The sequence below is a fragment of the Cryptomeria japonica genome, chromosome 10 (genome assembly GCF_030272615.1).
Source record: "Cryptomeria japonica chromosome 10, Sugi_1.0, whole genome shotgun sequence".
NCBI lineage: Eukaryota > Viridiplantae > Streptophyta > Pinopsida > Cupressales > Cupressaceae > Cryptomeria > Cryptomeria japonica.
The window spans coordinates 914,760,802-914,780,612 of NC_081414.1; the positions used below are offsets into that span (position 1 = coordinate 914,760,802).

The 19,811-nt window shown below is 33.6% G+C and overlaps 1 protein-coding gene across 1 annotated transcript; it reads right to left on the bottom strand.

Moving 5' to 3' along the window:
- Positions 1 to 625: 625 nt before the first annotated feature.
- Positions 626 to 19,215, bottom strand: LOC131050635 (polygalacturonase-like). Its single transcript, XM_057984842.2, has 10 exons — positions 19,102 to 19,215; positions 6,670 to 6,708; positions 2,691 to 2,753; positions 2,456 to 2,587; positions 2,146 to 2,304; positions 1,826 to 1,849; positions 1,498 to 1,705; positions 1,275 to 1,356; positions 954 to 1,173; positions 626 to 859 (listed from the first exon to the last, which is right to left on the bottom strand). Exons 1-10 carry the CDS (start codon positions 19,213 to 19,215, stop codon positions 626 to 628), a joined length of 1,275 nt encoding a protein of 424 aa, XP_057840825.2.
- Positions 19,216 to 19,811: the final 596 nt, after the last annotated feature.

Genomic DNA, 19,811 nt, shown 5'->3' on the forward strand with positions numbered 1-19,811 from the left:
ATTAAAATTAGTGTTCAGGTTAGGGTTTAATTGGAATTAGGGTTAGTATTAAACTTCAATTAGGATTCAATTAAGGTTAGAGTTAGAGTAAGAATTCAAATTGGGTTAGGGTTTAAGGATAAATCATGGTGTTAGGTTTTGGTTGTTTAATAAATCTTAGATTTAATTAGAGGGAAATCTATGAGTTGTGGTTGAGGTTATAGTTTATTAGAGTTGGGTCTTTTTAATCAATGAAACTTTAAACTAGTCTATTTGAGAACAAAAAAAATTTGAGAAATTATATTAGAATTAATGTTCATTTCTGGTAAATTGGTTGTCATTTGAATCTAGAACATTCTTATATGTGTAGCATTTATTTAATATACTTTTTCGTAGTTTTTGACATTAAGAATATATCTCATATTGATGTAGGAAAAAATGAATTTATAAGTTTCATTTATATGAACACATAGATCAAGCTACAGTCTAAGAATTAAACAATCAATAATATTTTTATTCCACTTGTGTACACAAAAGAACCCATATACAAAAATCAGTTCCTCCAAAAGAAATGTTTATTAATGTAAAAAATTAAAAAATTGTATACAGTAATCTAACTGCTGCTATGACTCCGAACTAGCTAACATTAGAGGCAGGGGGTTGGGCTTACAGCCCCAACATCAACTGCAGTCACGTGTGCATTCTTACACAGAAATTGAGCATTTGTTTTTCCATCGTTATAGCTCAAGTTTATATGGTCTACTTTGATTCCTTCACAAGGCACACTTTGGCTGCATTCAAAAGCAATTGCAGCATTTGTAGCCGATGTTCCAGTTATATTCTTGTATAGGACATTACTGATCTTCACCTTAGAATCACCCTGCAAAAGTATAACAACAACAAACATAAAATATCTGCCATCATCAATTACAATTGTTGAAGCTTATGCTGTAGTAACATCAGATAATGTATACCTTTGTAGGACTTCCATATGGAGAATAATATTGGTCAATTATAACGGGGTTTTGTACGTTATCCATTTTCACATTTTGGAATGTTATATCAGTTGCAAAACCATTCCCTCCCTGCCAAGTTTTGATCCTTACTCCATTCTGTGTATCATGAAAAGAAACTCCTTTTACTGTTATGTTCTTTACAGCAGCAAGGGCGTTATCTTCACCAAGACTTCCAATACTTCATTACATACAACACAGAACCAAAATGTTATCAGCACCCAACATTGTTTTCTAACATATCAATTTATGAAAAAAAAAAACTATATTTATGAATGCTACCTGATTCCATGCCCTGGCCCACATGTAACTCCTTCAATATCAACATTGAAGGATCCTGGTCCAATAGAAATACAGTCGTCTCCTGAAAATAAATAGAGAAAGAACTTTATTAAGAATTCCATCAACAAATAAATATTTGATTAAAACCAATTTAATTCATCAACAATACGTTCAGAGCCACCAACTAAAATTAATCATTCATTGTATGAGTTAACAAAGTCACCTGTTCCTACAATGATGTTTCTAATTTGAACATTGGAAGACTGTCCCACATGAATTCCATCAGTATTAGGACTGTCACCCGGAGCCTTAATAGTCACACCTTCAACCTCAACATAATTGCAGGTATCGAAGTTTATATGAAACTGCTTGCTGTTGACTGAAGTGATCTTTCTAACTATGGTATTCACGGTGCCTGTAAATCTCAATGTCTGTTTACCAAGGAAAACAGCTTCATTGGATACTAGAAATTCTTATAATTTAATTGGTTCCAAAAGAGGTGGTGTAGATTTTTTAAACAATTAGTAATACAAGAGAGGTAGAAGTAGTACCGTGGGTCCAATCTGATTTGTCTTCTGCTCATGCAAAATATATAAAATCATAGTCAGCCATAGAAAATGACATGTTGAAGATCAATTTTAAAAGCTATGACAACGCACTCATAAAAGCTAAAAAAAGTAATACTACAGTTGTTTTTTTAATTTATTAATTTAGATTATTAGGTGATAGGGTTGGGTTGCCAGCCACAGAATTTTTATTATGATTACTTATACTTGAATAAAGAGACTCTTTAGTATAATATGAAAAATCAAAATTCTTTAGAATAATTATATTTAAGAATATGTTGTAGTCGAGTTCCTATCATTCATACCTTTCCATTCACCTGTGTCCACCAAGAAGCTCCTCGTCCATCTAAAATTCCGCTACCTTCAACTGTTAAGCCAATCACATTCATGAAATGCAGCCAATAATTTATGCTGCTTTCACTCCACAAGCTATTATCTGTTGAAGCAATAAGCTTCCCAGCTACCTGCTCGGAACTAGAGCACATCAGGAATAGTATCTACCGATTTCTAGGTAAACCAACACGAACGAAATTGCAAAGATTTTGGTGGTATTTTTTAGGTCTTTTCAAAAAGTCAATAGAAATGTATGAATTTCTTCAGAATTGGATATTTCACCTGCATTGTAATCTTGTTACTGTGACATGGCCCTTGAAAGATAACTGGATTGATCAGAAACGTCATCTTTGGGACATATACAACTGGTGACCCAGTTGAAGAACAGGCAGCATTCCAAGCTGCTAGAAAGGCCTACATTTCACAAAACATAAATTAACAAAAGAAAAGGAGTAATCATAATGGAAATTTTCATCAATTTTTGATAAACTTTATTCATTGGAAACTTTCCACTTACCGTGCTATCATCTGTTTTTCCGTCAGCTTTTGCACCATACTTAAGAACACTAAATATATTATGCTTATTATGGTTCAGGCTACCCAAGAGTCTGACAGAACATACACCGGGCATACTGGACGATAACACAAGAAGAACAAACGCATTGATGAACATATACAGCGTCATGTTTTTTCAAGAAAACCTTAAAGCACTGAACTTTTTTACAGTAATATAATACAAGTAAACCTGAAAGCGCTAAACTTTGAATGACTAACTTAGGAAGAGAGAGATGTTGACGACAAATTCAGTGGTTAGTGCAACTTAAATAGATGTGAAGAGCAATCTACAATAATGAAATTATTATTGTTAAGGTACTGCTTTTCATGGAAGAAAACTAATTTCGACAAAGTCTGCGGCCACCACAATCAGCCGAAGGGAAGAGTTGCTTTAGAAAGGACCAAAAAAATTAGATGAACGAATTCCAGGATTAGGATTATCTGACAGTCGACTGTAATATACCAGAACATATCTTATGTACAAAGTCATTGAAAAATTCAAAGAAAACTAGTTATAGTCTTAGATTTGTCATTACAGCAAGAACAGGCATGTTTTTTAAAAATTGATAGCTACATTTTCCCCATTTCTTAAGCAGTAAACTTGGGACTCATGCTTCTGGTTCAAGTTACGAGAGATGGTAATAAAACTTCATTCGTGACTTGCTTTACAAGGAAGGAAATTAACGCCTATGTTTCAGTCAGAGAGTATTATTTTAGGGTGAATGCGTGGGTTTTTAAGTTTATCTATAAGTTCTGGTGAGAAAGTAATGAATTTATTACAAGTTAGTTCATACACACGTTTTAGCTACCCTGAAAATTTAGAGCAGAAAGGAAGGTTTGAGTGGTGCAAGTGTTTGAAAGACCAACAGTGGTGGCAGAAGAAACAAGTGGCCCATTAGGGCAAGTCACTCTGTACGTAGAATAACAATAACAACAGAGTCAAATCTATGCAGAGTTCTTAGACGATAAAACGTGATAAAATCAACTGTTCAAATATTTGTTGGATTGACAAGAACAAGATATGTCTTAGCCGTCAAGCATCAAACATCAAATATTTTAACTAGTCATTCCAACAAATATTTGAAATTGATGGAGATCCATATCTGTAAGTCTTGTTTCAACTAATATTCTGTTTATTTTTTGTTTTTTTTCTTTCAAATTAAATATGCTGCTGCCGAATATTATATGCTAGACTACACGTGTATATACAAAGAAAAAATATTTTATATTTGGAAAAAGTAAACTGAAATGCTATAGCTTGTTTGTATAAATTTCTATTTCTTTAGATGGTTCTAGGTCTAATATATTAGATCTTTTGTGAGCATTTTTTACAATCAGCATAAAATATCTTGAACTTGGATTTTTTACATTAATATTGCTATTTATCTTTTGTTTGTAAAAAGTTTTTGATGGATTTTGTTGTATTTATCTATAACATGTTCAATTTTGTTTACACAAAATGAGGATTCCTTTTGTTATCTTTGGCTATGTGATAATTCAGCCATGTTCCAAGGTTATCAAGAAAGGGGAGTGAAGAATTTGAAAACTTAGAAAAGTTAAAATCCATATAAATCATCTATGATTTTCATTTATGGATTATTGATAAGATGAAACTTGCACTTCATATTCCTGCTGTGGGGAAATTGCTATTAAATTACTAGTTGTAGAAAATTGACCCCTATTTCTACATGTAGATTTTATAGAAGAAAAGACCAAGAGGGAAAATGGCATTGAATCCTCACAAATTTTTTTGACTTATGTTGATACCATGAGTCATCATGACTGAAAGTTTGTACTAGTGTCTTTATTGTACTTAATGGTACTTTAATAGAGTAAAGTAAATGTTAAGGTTCAATTAGTTATTGTGTATGGTGAAATTTGGAATATTAAATTATTGTAAAATCAACAAAGATCCAACCACATAAACCCTAATTCTACAATCAAGAATCCAACATACATCAATAAAGAACCAAAACACATGTAAATCACAATAAAATGGAAAGATTGCACCATTTACATACTTAGTAGGGTTTGACCTCCATTGTTTCTATCTCCAGTGATCTTGTTTGATATGATTGCTCTCATATTTTATGTGTGCACAAGAGTTCAACAAAGAACAAATTGTGGTTGTGAAGTCACTTGATTGCATGAAGATTGATTGATCATTGATTAGTTAGCTAGCTATTTGTTGGATTAGGTTGTGAAAGGATGAAGAAATCCTCTTATATAGAGAACACTTTAGAAAATGAAGAGATAAGATTAAGAGGTGAAAGGACAAATGGTCGGCTAGAATTAAATGGTAGGTAGGGAAAAGGATGAAATATTAGAAAGGTGGTTAGGATAAAATCAAGAGATAAATGACAATGCCATGGAGGGAAAAAGCTAATGAATTAATAAAATAAATAAAGATTTGTTTAATTAATAGAGGAAATGGGGATAATTAAAGAAATAAAATGTTTATTTAATTTAGGGAAAGGATAATTTAAATAAATATTAGGATAGAAAAGACATAGTGAGTTAATTAAATCAATAAAAATATATTTAATTAATAGAAGGCTTAGGATAAAATAATTAAATAAAAGGACAGGACAATTTTAGGTGTGTACAGTTATCATTTTGCACAATTTTTTTTTGAAATCAAGCTAAAGGAGAACTTGTTTCTATTATGTATATATTGTCATTGATGTCATGAATATATTTTCATTAATGTCGAGGAAGCCTACAGAACATGAAAAAGGATGAATGATGATGAATGATGTCAAGGAAGCATGTGGAAGTTGTGGAAGTTGTTCGAGAAATGATTGAATACTCTCTTGTAGAATGTTAATATTATCAAATTATAAAAGTAAAATTAGGAAAAAGTATTAGGATCATTTATTCTTGAATGTCTAGCACATTTATAGAAGTTTAGGAATGTTTGTGTCATGTTCTAAAATTTATTTCTTAGAGATAATATGAGTATCGAGTTCTACTATCATTTTTCTTAATATTGCATGCTATCAAAGTTGAGAGTTTGAGCTTGATAATTGGACCAGTAAGTAAGGATACACACAAAGACAAATCCATTTGAGTTTAAGAAGATTTTCTCTAGAGGATGGGAAGTTAACAGTGAATGAATGTGCATTGTGGTAGGTGGTGCAAGAGTTTTAGTAGGATGTGCTAGAGAAAGGAAACATGCACCAGGTGGAGGAAGTATGCAGAGGTAAATTTGGGACTAGTTATATTCATGATACAAAACACAGGTGTATTCTTAATCCTAGAGTAACATATTTGATTTGGGAGCAAGACAACTACACATGACATAATGTTTAAATTAAGAAATTTGCATTTGGTTATCAAGAAAAGGAATGAAGAATTTGAAAATAGAAAAATTAAAACCCATTTAAATCATCTGATTGCAGGTTTCAAATGGATAATTTGATTGTGGGTTTCAAACCCATACTTTTGATTGTAGGTTTTAGGCCTCAATTTATATTTATGAATTATTGATAAGTTGAAACTTGCACTTCATATTCCCACTATGGGGAAATGGCTATGAAAATACTAGTTGTTGGAAACATGATTGAATACTCTCTTGTAGAATGTTAATGTTATCAAATTATAAAAACAAAATTGGGATCAAGGACTAGGATCATTTCGTCTTGAATGTCTATCACATTTGTGAAAGTTTGGGAGTGTTTATGTCATGTTCTAGAGTTTATTCTTAGGTATAATAAATGTATCTATTTGGATTGTCATTTTTATTGATACTACATACTATCGTAGTTGAGAGTTTGAGCTTGAATTTGGGATAGTAAGGGAGGCTACACACGAAGATAAATCCATTCAATTTTTAGAGGATTTTCTCTAGAGGACAGGAAGTTAGAAGTGACAGAATGCATATTGTGTTAGGCCATTAACTATGCAAGATTTTATGTGGCATGTGAAAAAAGGAAGGAAACATGCACCAGGTGGAGGAAGCATGCAGAGATAATATGGGACTAGTTGTGTTCATGATAGAAAACACATATTGTGTTATTTAATCTTGGAGTAACGCATTTTATTTGGGACCAAATTAACTACACATTACATAATGTTTGAACTAAGTAATTTATCTTTGGTTGACTTGTGGAAAAGGTAAATTGGTTCTAGGATGAGATGAAGCTGTAAATAGTAAACAAGAATGCATATATATGGTCAAAGAGTTTCACTCCAAGTATGTGTGTTTTCATTTTATGAGGAGGTGAAGAAAGTAGTGAATGAATATATGTTGTAAAGTGTATGAGCTAATATGCAATATCCTATACACATTGTAAGAGTGTTATAAAGTAGATCAGATCACTCAAATGTTGTAGATTGAGTTTGAAAGGTTTTCATGACAAATATTTTGTTATTCCTATAAGTAGTTTGTAATTAAGGTTGAAGTCTCATAATCTAAGTTGGTGCTTAGTGCCTAGGTTGGAGCTCAATCTTTATATTAGGGGATTGGTGTCTCCTATAGGTTGGTTCTAGCAAATCAAATTGATTATTGATGTGTCCTTCTTTGGTTTCAATTCCTATTGGTTGGTGCCTAAGAAATATTGTAAGGTTATTATTATTTTTGTGAGGCTAGATTTAGAACACTAGTAGAAATATGGCCAATAAATGACTAGGTGACTAAAAAATTTAGTCACGATAAGTAAAAAATGACCAAATTTTAGTCATTTTTTGCAACACGGCTATAAATGACTAAATAAATGACTAATTTGGTCATCGGGTAAGAAGACACAACTATAAATGACTAAATAAATAACTAATTTGGTCATCGGGTAAGAAAACACAACTATAAATGACTAAATAAATGACTAATTTGGTCATTAGGTAAGAAAAACAACTAAATGATTAGTCACATAAATAAAAATGATTAAATAAATGACTACCACTCCTCTATACTATTAGTCATGAGGTATCCCTCATTTGATAACACATTATACAAAAGTTGGACATTAAATCAGCAAGTATGGGGCATTAAATCAACAATTCATATCACAAGAATTGGAAGGCCCTCAACTACTAGGTAAATTCCCCTATTTGGCTTTTAATTGAAAAAGAAACAACATTTCTTTCAAACTAGGTACTTTATATTCTATGTACATTTATACATAACTTTTGATTTATAATAGATATTTTTTTAAATGATCGCTTGTAATATTTTTGTTTGTAAATTATTAATTATTTTAAATATTAATTTTATTTATAAATAATAAATAATTATATTAGCATATGTATTATATTTTATTTTATTTTTATTTCCATTAAAAATATAATAAGAATAAAAGTAATAATAGAGATCGGAAGTATGCAACTAAGGCGTTCAAAATCTTCCCGAAATCGGAGGATGAGAAGGGCAAGCTTGTGAAGAAAGACAACATTTCCTATTACATTCCCCAGTAGGTAAAGCCCTTTTGGCAAAAAAATTTAAGGGTTTTAATGGAGTACTTAACTGTTGACGATAGATTCACAAAAATCTATAATTATCACTTTGCTATTTTGAACCACTTCCATCATGGGGCCAAAATATCGTTGCCTTTTTTATTTAGCGTCCTCTCTGAATGAGAGTCTTGCTGACCACGCTAAAAATCCTAACTCCTACCCTATAGCCCATCAGGGGCTTATATTGCTCATTTATGAACATCTGAAGGACAAGGCTAGGGCAACCAAAGATGACCCTCTGATCACGAATGCACATATCTCTGAGAGTGGTAAAGATTCGGATTTGGATGAGGAACAACCTAATGCTTCTACCCACAAAAAAAGGAAAGTTGATAGAGATAATGTGGATACGGAGGGGCACTGTGATGTGGAGGAGGAAAAGGGTAAGGATTTTGAAATGGATATGAAGTATGAAAAGGATGAGAGCATTGGTGAAGAGGATGAAGGGGGTAACTGTTGGTATTATAACAAACAATAAGAGATTGTTGGCATTTCAACTAGGATATTAAGAAGGTTGTTGATAATTATGGATATAAGTGATTAAGGATGTTTACTTTCTTCACAATATTATTTTGTCATTGATGTCAAGAAATTGATTTTCTGATTTAGTATGATGTTGCCATATCTTAAGAAGTATGTTTTGAAGAGAATTAAGATGTCGGTAAAAGACACGGAAAGAATGTGATGAATAAGGGGAGGAATAAGTTATTCAATGGGCAACTATTACTGAGTTAGACAATGATGAGATCATGTTGTTTAGATTGTTTTGATATCCTACATATGCTATTGTTTGTAAGGTTAATACTATACTATGTTACCGAGCAACGAACCTAGTCGGTAAACCCTAAGGAACCTAGTTGGTAAACCCTAAGGAACCTAGTCGGTAAACCCTAAGATTATCGCTATCGGTTAATGAAGGTGGAATGTCTACCGAGTGAAGTTTAGTATTTACCAAGTTGCAACCGAGTAATAACAGAATGCATTGGATGTATACATGCGTTATTTAATGATGGAAGCTGATGAGCTGGTTATGATTAAATTATTGATACAACGTGTATGAAGTTTGTTAAGGATCTATGGAAATGGAAGATCGGCAGGAAGATCTACAGCTCAGATTGAACCACAATACCCTAGCACAAGTTCCAAGAAATGTATGCAAGTTCCAAGGCAAGGTAAAACATTTTCAGATCAAAGGATACATTGAACCTGGTCAAGTTTGAAGATCTGATGGCTAAGATTGATCATGGGAAATGTGATCAAGGAGATTAAGCGGTTAGCAAATTGTTTATAAATAAGGTACTGTTGATAAACAATGTATGCGGGTAAATGTAAGCACAGGGATGCTACATAGTGATTACCGAGCACAGAAGCTTGAAGACCTGTTTGAATAACATAATAAGGAGCCCCAACAACGGGACAAGATAAGTCCTATGACTAGATTGTATTGAACAAATAAGAATCTGCTTTAGCATTTTAGATGCAAAGTTGCAAACATACTCATTACTGTTGTTTATTTGTAAGTGACAGAAAATCTCTTAACCGAGCAGACTTAACAGTTTTATTTGTAAATCCTCTAGCAAGGTGACATTTTGATTGAGTGTTTGAAACCCTTTAACAAGGTGAAGATCCTAACAGATTTGAGGGAAATCCCTTAACCGGGTCACATCTAGCAATGTGTTTGTAATCTTTAACAAGATTTGCTTTTAACTAAGCATACTCTAAAAGAGTATATTTCTTAGTGGGTCTGAAATCCCATAGTGGTTTTTCCCTATTTGGGTTTCCACGTTAAATCTGGTGTTGAATGTTTTGTGATGTTATCTGTTTATGAGTTTGCATGTTTTACAGTGTTGGTTACATATATCAGTTAAAGTTACCAAGGTTGAATCTGTTGATTTCATGGAAGTTTAAGTTTGTATGATTCACCCCCCCCCCCCTCATCTTGTTAGCTTGGCATCTATACTTAACAATTAGTATCAGAACTATCAATTGGTATCAGAGCTTCAGACTCCAGAAGAAAATTTTAAAGGTACTTGAGGAAAAAGATCTAAAGATGTATAAGAGGGATGCATCAAAGCTGAACAAGTCAAGTTTCTCTACATGGCAGAAAAGGATGAAGTTGTACCTATCAAGAATTGGAGAATATGTTGTATATTATCTGGAGAATGATTTCATTACACCTAGCACCTATCCATTGACAATGGAAGAGATAAAGGCAAAGCAAGAACATATTCAAGCAATGATTGAAATAACATCTGCATTGACCGACTCAAAGTTTAATGATCTAGAAGGCTGCAATGATGCCAAGGCAATGTGGGACAAGCTCATATCTATGTATGGTGGTGATGAACATGTTCGAAGAGAAAAAGTGGATAGTCTAAGAGGACAACTTGAATCTATGAGAATGAATGAAGGTGAGAACATAACTCAGTACAGTACAAGGTTAAAGGAGATTGTCAATCAAATTAAAGGAGTAGGAGGAACCATTAAAGAGAAAGATGTCACAAGTAAGCTATTAAGAACCCTTCTACCTGCTTATGCAATTTGAGTCTCTGCAATCAATGAATTGAGGTTTGTACCCAATATGTCAGTTTCTTTGGATGCTACTATTGGTAAGCTACATGCATTTGAGTTAAGTAACTTTGATAACAGTGGGTCTTAGGTAAATAAAATTGAGTCTGCATTTAGTTCTTTTCATCTTGATGAATCTGATGATTACAATGATAGAAAGTATAAGTACTCTGAAGGGAATCACAGTGGAGCAAGTGAAAGATTTCGCAAAAACATGGAGGAGGTACACAAACTTTATGAAGAAATCAGAAAGCAAGAAGAGTTTGAAGCACTATTAGCCAGAAGGCTACCGAGAGGAAAAGGTAAGTACAAAGGAAAGTTGCCTTTGAAATGTTTTAACTGTGATAGAATAGGACATGTGGCTTCTAATTGTCCTAACAAAGAATCCAGTGAAAAGAGAGATTACGGAGATGATAGACAGAAAGATAATCATTACAGAGGACACCGAGACTTCAGAAGAAGAGATAAAAAGACATGTCTAATAGCTGATGAGGAATCTAATGATGATAAATCAAATGAAACTGATACAAAGGAAGTTGTTTATGTGGCTATCAAAGATGGATTAGATGAAGAAAGGTATGAAGAAAAAGCTTTAATATCTCACATAAATACTAATGATTCTTGGATCATAGATATTGGATGCTCACATCACATGACAGGTGATAAACACAAGTTTGTTATGTTAGAAGATTATGATGGAGGTTATGTAAGATTTGGTAATGATGCACCATGTCTAGTGAGAGGTAAAGGATCTATAACACTTCTTGACAATGTTAAATGTAATGATGTTTATTGGGTTGAAGGTTTGAAATACAATTTGTTGAGTGTAGCACAGCTAAACAATACAGGATACCGAATAGAGTTTCAGAAATGAATTGTCAAAGTTCATGACAAGCATGGAAAGTTAGCAGCTATCGGGACACAAACAAAAGGTAACACATTTCACCTTGACTCAACTCGGAATAAGTGTCTATATGCAAAGATAGATGATACCCAGTTATAGAATAAAAGGTTTTGTCATGTAAATTTTGATAATTTGATCAAAATAAGTAAGAAGCACCGAGTAAGAGGTCTACCGAGTCTTGAGAAACCTAAAAATGCTATATGCTAAGGATGCCAGATGGGTAAGATGACAAGATCAAGCTTTACAAGTAAGTCCTACACTTCTAAGGGAATTTTAGATCTTGCATACCGATCTTTGTGGTCCTATGAAAGTTCAGAGTTATTATGGTGATAAGTATTTCATATTATTTGTGGATGATTACTCAAGAATGATGTCAGTAATGTTTTTAAAAGAAAAATCAGAAGCTTTTCAAATGTTCAAATGGTACAAGGCAAGAGTTGAAAATGAAACAGGAAGACAACTGAAATGTCTTAGATCTGATAGAGGAGGTGAGTTCACTTCTGATGAATTCAACTTATACTGCAATGATCATGGTATAAAGAGGCAAGTATCTGCACCGAGAACACCCCAGCAAAATGGGATAGTCGAGAGAAGAAACAAATCAATTGTGGATTGTGTAAGAACCTTGATGATAGAAAAGAAAGTACCTCAAACATTTTGGAGAGAAGCAATCAGCACTGCAGTTTACACTCTGAACTGAGTACAACTAAAGAAAGGAACCTTGAAGACACCATATGAAATCTGGTATGACAAGAAACCTAATGTAAGTTATTTTAAAATCTTTGGAAGTAGATGTTATGTTCACAAAGATGACAGAAATGGTAAGTTTGATCAGAAAAGTGAAGAAGGAATATTTCTTGGTTATTCTTCTAGAAGCAAAGAATTTAAATGTTTGATCAAATCAACTAGCAAAATAGTAGAAAGTGCAAATGTGAAAATTGATGAATTTGCAGAAAGAAATGATGAAGGAAACTCAAAAGAATCAGAAGATTATGAAGGATTTGTATATGTTCAACCAAGAAGTCCTACCGAGAAAACTGTTGAAAGAAATGAAGAGAATATCCAGTTACCGAGTGATGAAGAAGATCATACAGAACCTACCGAGCCTATATTAGCCAAGTATGTCAGAAGACATCATGCATCAAGTCAGATTATAGGAGATAAGGATGATCCAGTGATGACAAGGAACAAACTGAGACAAAACACATGTCTGATATTTGAATTTGAACCAAGGATAGTGAAAGAGGCATTTAATAGTGAAGATTGGATAAATGCTATGATAGAAGAGATTGATCAAATCAAGAAGAATGACACATGGACACTGGTCCCAAGACCAAAGGACAAAAATGTAATCGGTACAAAGTGGATTTTCATAAACAAGCTGAATGAAAAAGGTGAGGTCATTCGAAATAAAGCAAGACTAGTTTGCAAAGGTTATGCTCAAGAAGAGGGAATTGATTATGGTGAGACTTTTGCACTTGTGGCAAGACTTGAAGGAGTAAGAACATTGTTGGCATACGTTGCTTACAAGAATTTCAAAGTATATCAAATGGATGTCAAATCTGCATTAATGGTATATTAGAAGAAGAAGTTTTTATTGAACAACCTGAAGCATTTGTTGAAGGAGAGAATAAAGATCAGGTATGTAAACTGAACAAAGCTTTGTATGGTCTGAAACAAGCACCTAGAGCATGGTATGAAAGATTGCACTCTTATTTAATCAAGATTGGTTTTATAGGGACAAGTGAAAATAGCAATATGTACATGAAGAATGATGAAAATGGAATACTAATCTCAGCCATATTTGTTGATGATATTATCTTTTGTGGAAATGATTCTTTATGCAAGAACTTTGGAAATGAAATGAGCAAAGAATTTGAGATGTCATTAATTGATGAGATAAAGTATTTTATAGGTCTACAAATACTACAAATGAAAGATGAGATTTTCATTACTCAATCCAAATACATAAAGGAAATCTTGAATAAATTTGGAATGGAGTATTCAAAACCATTAAGTACTCTTATGACTACCAACTATAAACTATCAAAGAATGATGAATCTACATCTGTTGATGAGACACTTTACCGATCTATGATTGGAAAGTTGCAATATGTTGTTCACAGTAGGCCAGATATAGCACATGCAGTAGGTATAGTTGCAAGATTCTCTGCAGATCCCAAGGAAACACACATGACAGCAATCAAGAGAATTTTCAGATACTTGAAAGGCACTGAGGATTATGGCTTAGTATATCAGAAAAGAAATGACTTTGATTTAAAAGTTTATACTGATACTGATTGGGCAGGCAACATAGATGACAGGAAAAGCACAAGTGGTGGAGCTTTCTTTTTAGGAGAAAGACTAGTGGGTTGGCTTAGCAAGAAACAAGGATGTATTTCACAGTCAACAACAGAAGCTAAATATGTTGTTGCAGCATTGAATTGTACCAATATAGAATGGATCAAACAATTGTTGGAACCTGGCATAAATGAGAAAGTTACCGAGCCAGTAATTATATTTTGTGATAATACTAGTGCCATTAACATTTCAAAGAATCCTATTATGCACTCTAAGACAAAGCACATCTCTATCAAATATCATTATCTTAGAGAAGAAGTTCAAGAGAAGAAAGTGGTGTTGGAGTATGTTAGTTCAAAGGAACAAATAGTAGATATTTTTACCAAGCCACTACCAAGAGACACTTTTGAGTATCTCAGAAGTAAGTTAGGGGTCCTACCCCTATCTTCTACTCACTAACCGAGTTCAGTAAAAGCATCAATTCAATGACTCTAAAGAATATATTTTCGGAGTTGATGTTGATTTACACACTTAAGGATGTTTTCTAAAGGTGTGTAGGAAACAAATAGGGAACAAGAATTGAAGATAAAATGTTCTAACCGAGACTGAGTTGATACCGAACAACAAAGGAATTACTTCACACAAGAAGAACTTATGTATTAGTTTTCTTTTGGCATTGTTGTCAAAGGGGGAGAAGACTAATGTATGGGGGAGAAGACTAATGACAGGGGGAGAGCATTTCAGCAATCTGAGCAATCACAATCACAGCAATCTGAATTTGAATATTTTAGGTCAAATCAATTGGTTTTGCCATCAATGCCAAAGGGGGAGATTGTTGGCATTATAACAGACAATAAGAGATTGTTGGCATTTTAATTAGGATATTGAGAAGGTTGTGGATAATTATGGATATAACTGATTAAGGATGTTTACTATCTTCACAATATTATTTTGTCATTGATGTCAAGAAATTGATTTTCTGATTTAGTATGATGTTGCCATATCTTAAGAAGTATGTTTTGAAGAGAATTAAGATGTCGGTAAAAGACACGGAAAGAATGTGATGAATAAGGGGAAGAATAAGTTATTCAATGGGCAACTATTACCGAGTTAGACAATGATGAGATCATGTTGTTTAGATTGTTTTGATATCCTTCATATGCTATTGTTTGTAAGGTTAATACTATACTATGTTACCGAGCAAGGAACCTAGTCGGTAAACCCTAAGGTTATCGCTATCGGTTAATGAAGGCAGAATGTCTATCGAGTGAAGTTTAGTATTTACCGAGTTGCAACCGAGTAATAACAGAATGCATTGGATGTATACATGTGTTATTTAATGATGGAAGCTGATGAGTTGGTTATGATTAAATGATTGATACAACATGTATGAAGTTTGTTAAGGATCTATGGCAATGGAAGATCGACAGGAAGATCTACAGCTTAGATTGAACCGCAATACCCTAGCATAAGTTCCAAGAAATGTATGCAAGTTCCAAGGCAAGGTAAAATGTTTTCAGATCGAAGGATACATTGAACCTGGTCAAGTTTGAAGATCTGATGGCTAAGATTGATCATGGGAAATGTGATCAAGGAGATTAAGTGGTTAGCAAATTGTTTATAAATAAGGTACTGTTGATAAACAATGTATGCAGGAAAATGTAAGCACAGGGACGCTACATAGTGATTACCGAGCACAGAAGACCTATTTGAATAATAGAGTAAGGAGCCTAGCAGAGGGACAAGATAAGTCCTATGACTAGATTGTATTGAACAAATAAGAATCTGCTTTAGCATTTTAGATGCAAAGTTGCAAACATACTCATTACTGTTGTTTATTTGTAAGTGACAGAAGATCTCTTAACTGAGTAGACTTAACAGTCTTATTTGTAAATCCTCTAGCAAGGTGACATTTTGATTGAGTGTTTGAAACCCTTTAACAAGGTCACCTCTAACAAGGTGAGGATCCTAACAGATCTGAGGGAAATCCCTTAACCGAGTCACATCTAGCAATGTGTTTGTAATCTTTAATAGGTTTTTCTTTTAACCGAGCATACTTTAGAAGAGTATATTTCTTAGTGGGTCTGAAATCCCACAGTGGTTTTTTCCTATTTGGGTTTCCACGTTAAATCTGGTGTTGAATGTGGTGTGATGTTATCTGTTTATGAGTTTGCATGTTTTACAATTTTGGTTACATATATCTGTTAAAGCTACTGAGGTTGAATCTGTTGATTTCATAGAAGTTTAAGTTTGTATGATTCACCCCCCCCTCTCATCTTGTTAGCTTGGCATCTGTACTTAACAATTAGTATCAGAACTATCAGTAACTCTGAAAACCCTCACTCTAACCCTATGGGCTTGGACAGTAGGAATGTTGCTCGAAATGCTAAGGAGGATGACAATCCCAACTCTGTGGGCACTGAACAGGGTAGGGATTCTGTGACCACCATCTTGAATACCGCCCGTAACTATACTCTGGAGTCCTTCAACTTCCAGAAATGGGTTGTCGACAACATTACTAGCATGCAAAGTAAACAGAGGGAGTTGGAAAACAAGATTAATAAGTTGATTAAAGACTCTGGGAAAAAGAAGGATGAGACAGAAACCAGTGAAGCTGATTAGGAAATCGAGATGGAGGATTGGCTAGAAAAAGATTTGATCAAAGGGGATCTGAAACACCTAGAGGATGTTATAAGAACCTTGAAAGAACATACTAAAGAGGATAAAGACAACATCAACTCCTGAGTCGCCCATACCAAGAAGGCCCTAAAAAACTTCATGAACCATAGCCTCCAAGTCCTCAAAGTCTCATCTCAGAACATGAATGCTTTGGTGGACCATCTGGAAAGGAAAAATCAGGAAAAGAATATGGTTGTCATTGATGATATTCCAACTTCCAGCACCACCCACCAGACTCCCAGGTGTAGAACAAGGCAGAACACTACTAGGATGGAGATCAATACGCAAGATATCCAGCTGAGAGAGGAAAACAACGACCTGAGGGAAGCGGCCAAGGCGATGATGCTCTTGGTTCAAAATGCTGAGGAATCTATTAAAGTTTTGAATTAATTTGTAATGTTGGGTTTGGAGCCAACTTCTTGTTGGCTTCTTACTATCTTTTTCTTAGCTACTGGTTTTTGTGCTGGTGTTTCGCAGTTATTTTGTTTAGTCTCTTTAATGCTTATCTTTTGAATTGTAAAAGGGTTTCGGGTCCCCTAAAACAAGTTTTTACTTAATCAAAAATATTTCACCACTACTTCATAAAAAGGAGGTTTAAGACAATTTTTAAAGATAAAATAATTATTTTCTTAAACATTTAAATTATCTTAAATTAAAAACTAAAGTATTTTGATTGCCTTAAATAAAAAATAAAGATAGAAAAACTTGCATTTTAGCATATTGAACTGCTCATTACAGGCAAATGAATGGCGCCAAGTGGATTTTTGTCTAAAAAACATTTAACATATCAAGCGGGCAAATGAAGGGCACCAAGTTTTTCATCTCCAGGTGGTAGCTTATTTAGACAATATCTACTTTCATCTCGTTTCTACCTTTGTCTCTGGTTGCTACAAGGCCTGTGGGTATGTATTCATCTTTCCTCTAACATTAAATGTATTGTTTGCTCCTGGTTTTGCCTTGTTTACTTTTGAAGCAATACTCGCAACAAGGGTAGTGTGCCTATTGATAAATATAGAGATGCATTCATATATAGTCAACTAATTTCGCATGATGATCAAATGATTGATTAGATTCCAAGAGCTCAGATGTCAGATAGAAATTATTTCATGCCAAGGGAGACTCCCATTTGTTCCAAAAATGAAAGTTTTGGGATGCAAAATGTTGCTAATATCTAGGCTTGTCTATAAAGTATCTTTTTCCAGGTCAAAATTGCTTATTAGTGTCCAAAATTGCTCTACTATTATCATCAAAATCTCTCTCATCTTTTGAGGTCTACAACCATTTCCCATGACTGTCGTAACTTTTTGACAAGGATTTTGCTTTGATAGTGCTTCTATATTACTGTTCTAGGTCATTTACTTGTCCTTCTTCACTATACTTTCATTATTGGATTGTCTTTGTCTAGCCTTGAGGGTTTTGATCTTCATTATTATGCCCTTAGACTAACCATTGTCACTCTACAAGGTTATTAGGCCCCTCAAGTGATTGCATCTTTGTCTTCACAATTGTCTTTTGTGGCTTTATAACCTTTTTTAAGATTTTATGCATTGTGCTCTTTTGATTCAATCATAGTATTCGCTGCAATCCATGCTTTGATAGGCCTCATGATTGAATATATCTACCCTTTTGATGGATTTACTAACAAACCTTCATTCATTCATTCCTTTATGTGCTAGGTTTGCAATGGTTTGTCTTGAATGATGCTACAATCTTTCATGCAAGCATTAATGTCTTCTGGTAGTGACTCTTGATTGTGAGAATATGGCTTGTTCTCTTCTAAAAGTTGTGACTGTTCGAAAGACTATGTTCTATTATTAACTATCTTTGAAAGAATTTTTTAAAGCTCTTTGTCACTTGATTGTGAAAATTGAGACAAAACCTCTTGATTGCAAGAATGCCTTTTTCTAACATATCACTATCATTTTGATACTTTTTTTCATTATGTTTGATTCAAACATCATACTGTCTTGTAGCATCTCTAACTCTTGACCTTGGAAGGATCCTTAGCTCGTCATACTCTTCATGTTAAACTCTATATCCATATTCACCCCAAAGTGGTTAGAACCCCTGGTATCTTCTAATCTCAAACTATTGGGGCCTTAATAAGCATAGGTAGTTCCTTTTGGAATGTTCATTCTTACAAAGTAAATAAGAACTCATCCAACCCAGATCAAGAGTTTTACAAGTAAAAACAGTCTTATGTAGCTGAGAGGAAAGAGAGCTAGGGAAGAAAGTAGCAGGTTTTGAAGAAATCAGTATACTATCATTCATTTGAGTCAAGGAAGATCTCATGTATTCAACTTATGGTTGTAATAGTAACCATGACCCATTTCATCATTGTTTTGTAGGAAAATAAATAAAGACATCGACCTCTCCTCTCTTCTTATACACAAAATGGTGAATCCAAACCACTTCATATTTAATTTTCAAACTTTTCAACTTGTGCCATGTTTTATACAAAGATGCAAACAAAATTTGCACGTATATGAATATTGTCAGTAACGACCCCTTCACTATCTTGTGCTGAATAAAAATCCTTCAACTGAAATATATCACTGTAGCCACCATTACCAACTTCATGCATTCATATTTCTTCACCTAATTATGAAGCAAAGAGGATGCCTCCTTGCATTGATCGAGCCTCAAAAAATTTGATATCCTTGTTCAACAAGGGTTGATACTCTACAACACGATGCCTATCATTCATGGGCTCAAGCTGGTTACTTTCATGCTCAATAAAAATATGATCAAAACATTTTGTAGTTTCTCCACCATCATAATATCATTTTGCTATTGTTAACATAATACATCCTCATGCTACACTGGCAATTCATCAGGCTCTTCAATTTATTCACTCTTTATATGGTAGTGACTACCTTTAACTTATGAACCTTCAAACAAATCATTATAACGACCCCTTCACTATCTTGTGTTGAATGAAAATCCTTCAACTGCACTGTATTATATAAGAATTTGGTGTGGATCTTTCATTCTTTCCTTGATTTGCCATTTTTTATTGCTCCACCCAATGATTTTGTATTTGAGGTATGTAAAATAGTTGCTCTATAGATTTTTTTATCTCTCTACATTCTGTTGGTTTCCTTCATTTAAATTATGTAATGTTTCCATGATTTCAAAAAATTAAGATTTTAGGAACAAGGTTTGATATGCATATATTTC

What these genes read in the sequence shown, in the direction of transcription:
- LOC131050635 (XM_057984842.2), bottom strand. Translation starts at nt 19,215, where the DNA reads ATGCATGAAGTTGGTAATGGTGGCTACAGTGATATATTTCAGTTGAAG. An exon ending in GGACACAGGTGAATGGAAAG is followed by an intron (nt 1,850 to 2,145) that starts GTATGAATGATA and finishes TTGCATGAGCAG; the next exon opens with AAGACAAATCAGATTGGACC. An exon ending in AAACATCATTGTAGGAACAG is followed by an intron (nt 1,357 to 1,497) that starts GTGACTTTGTTA and finishes ATTTATTTTCAG; the next exon opens with GAGACGACTGTATTTCTATT.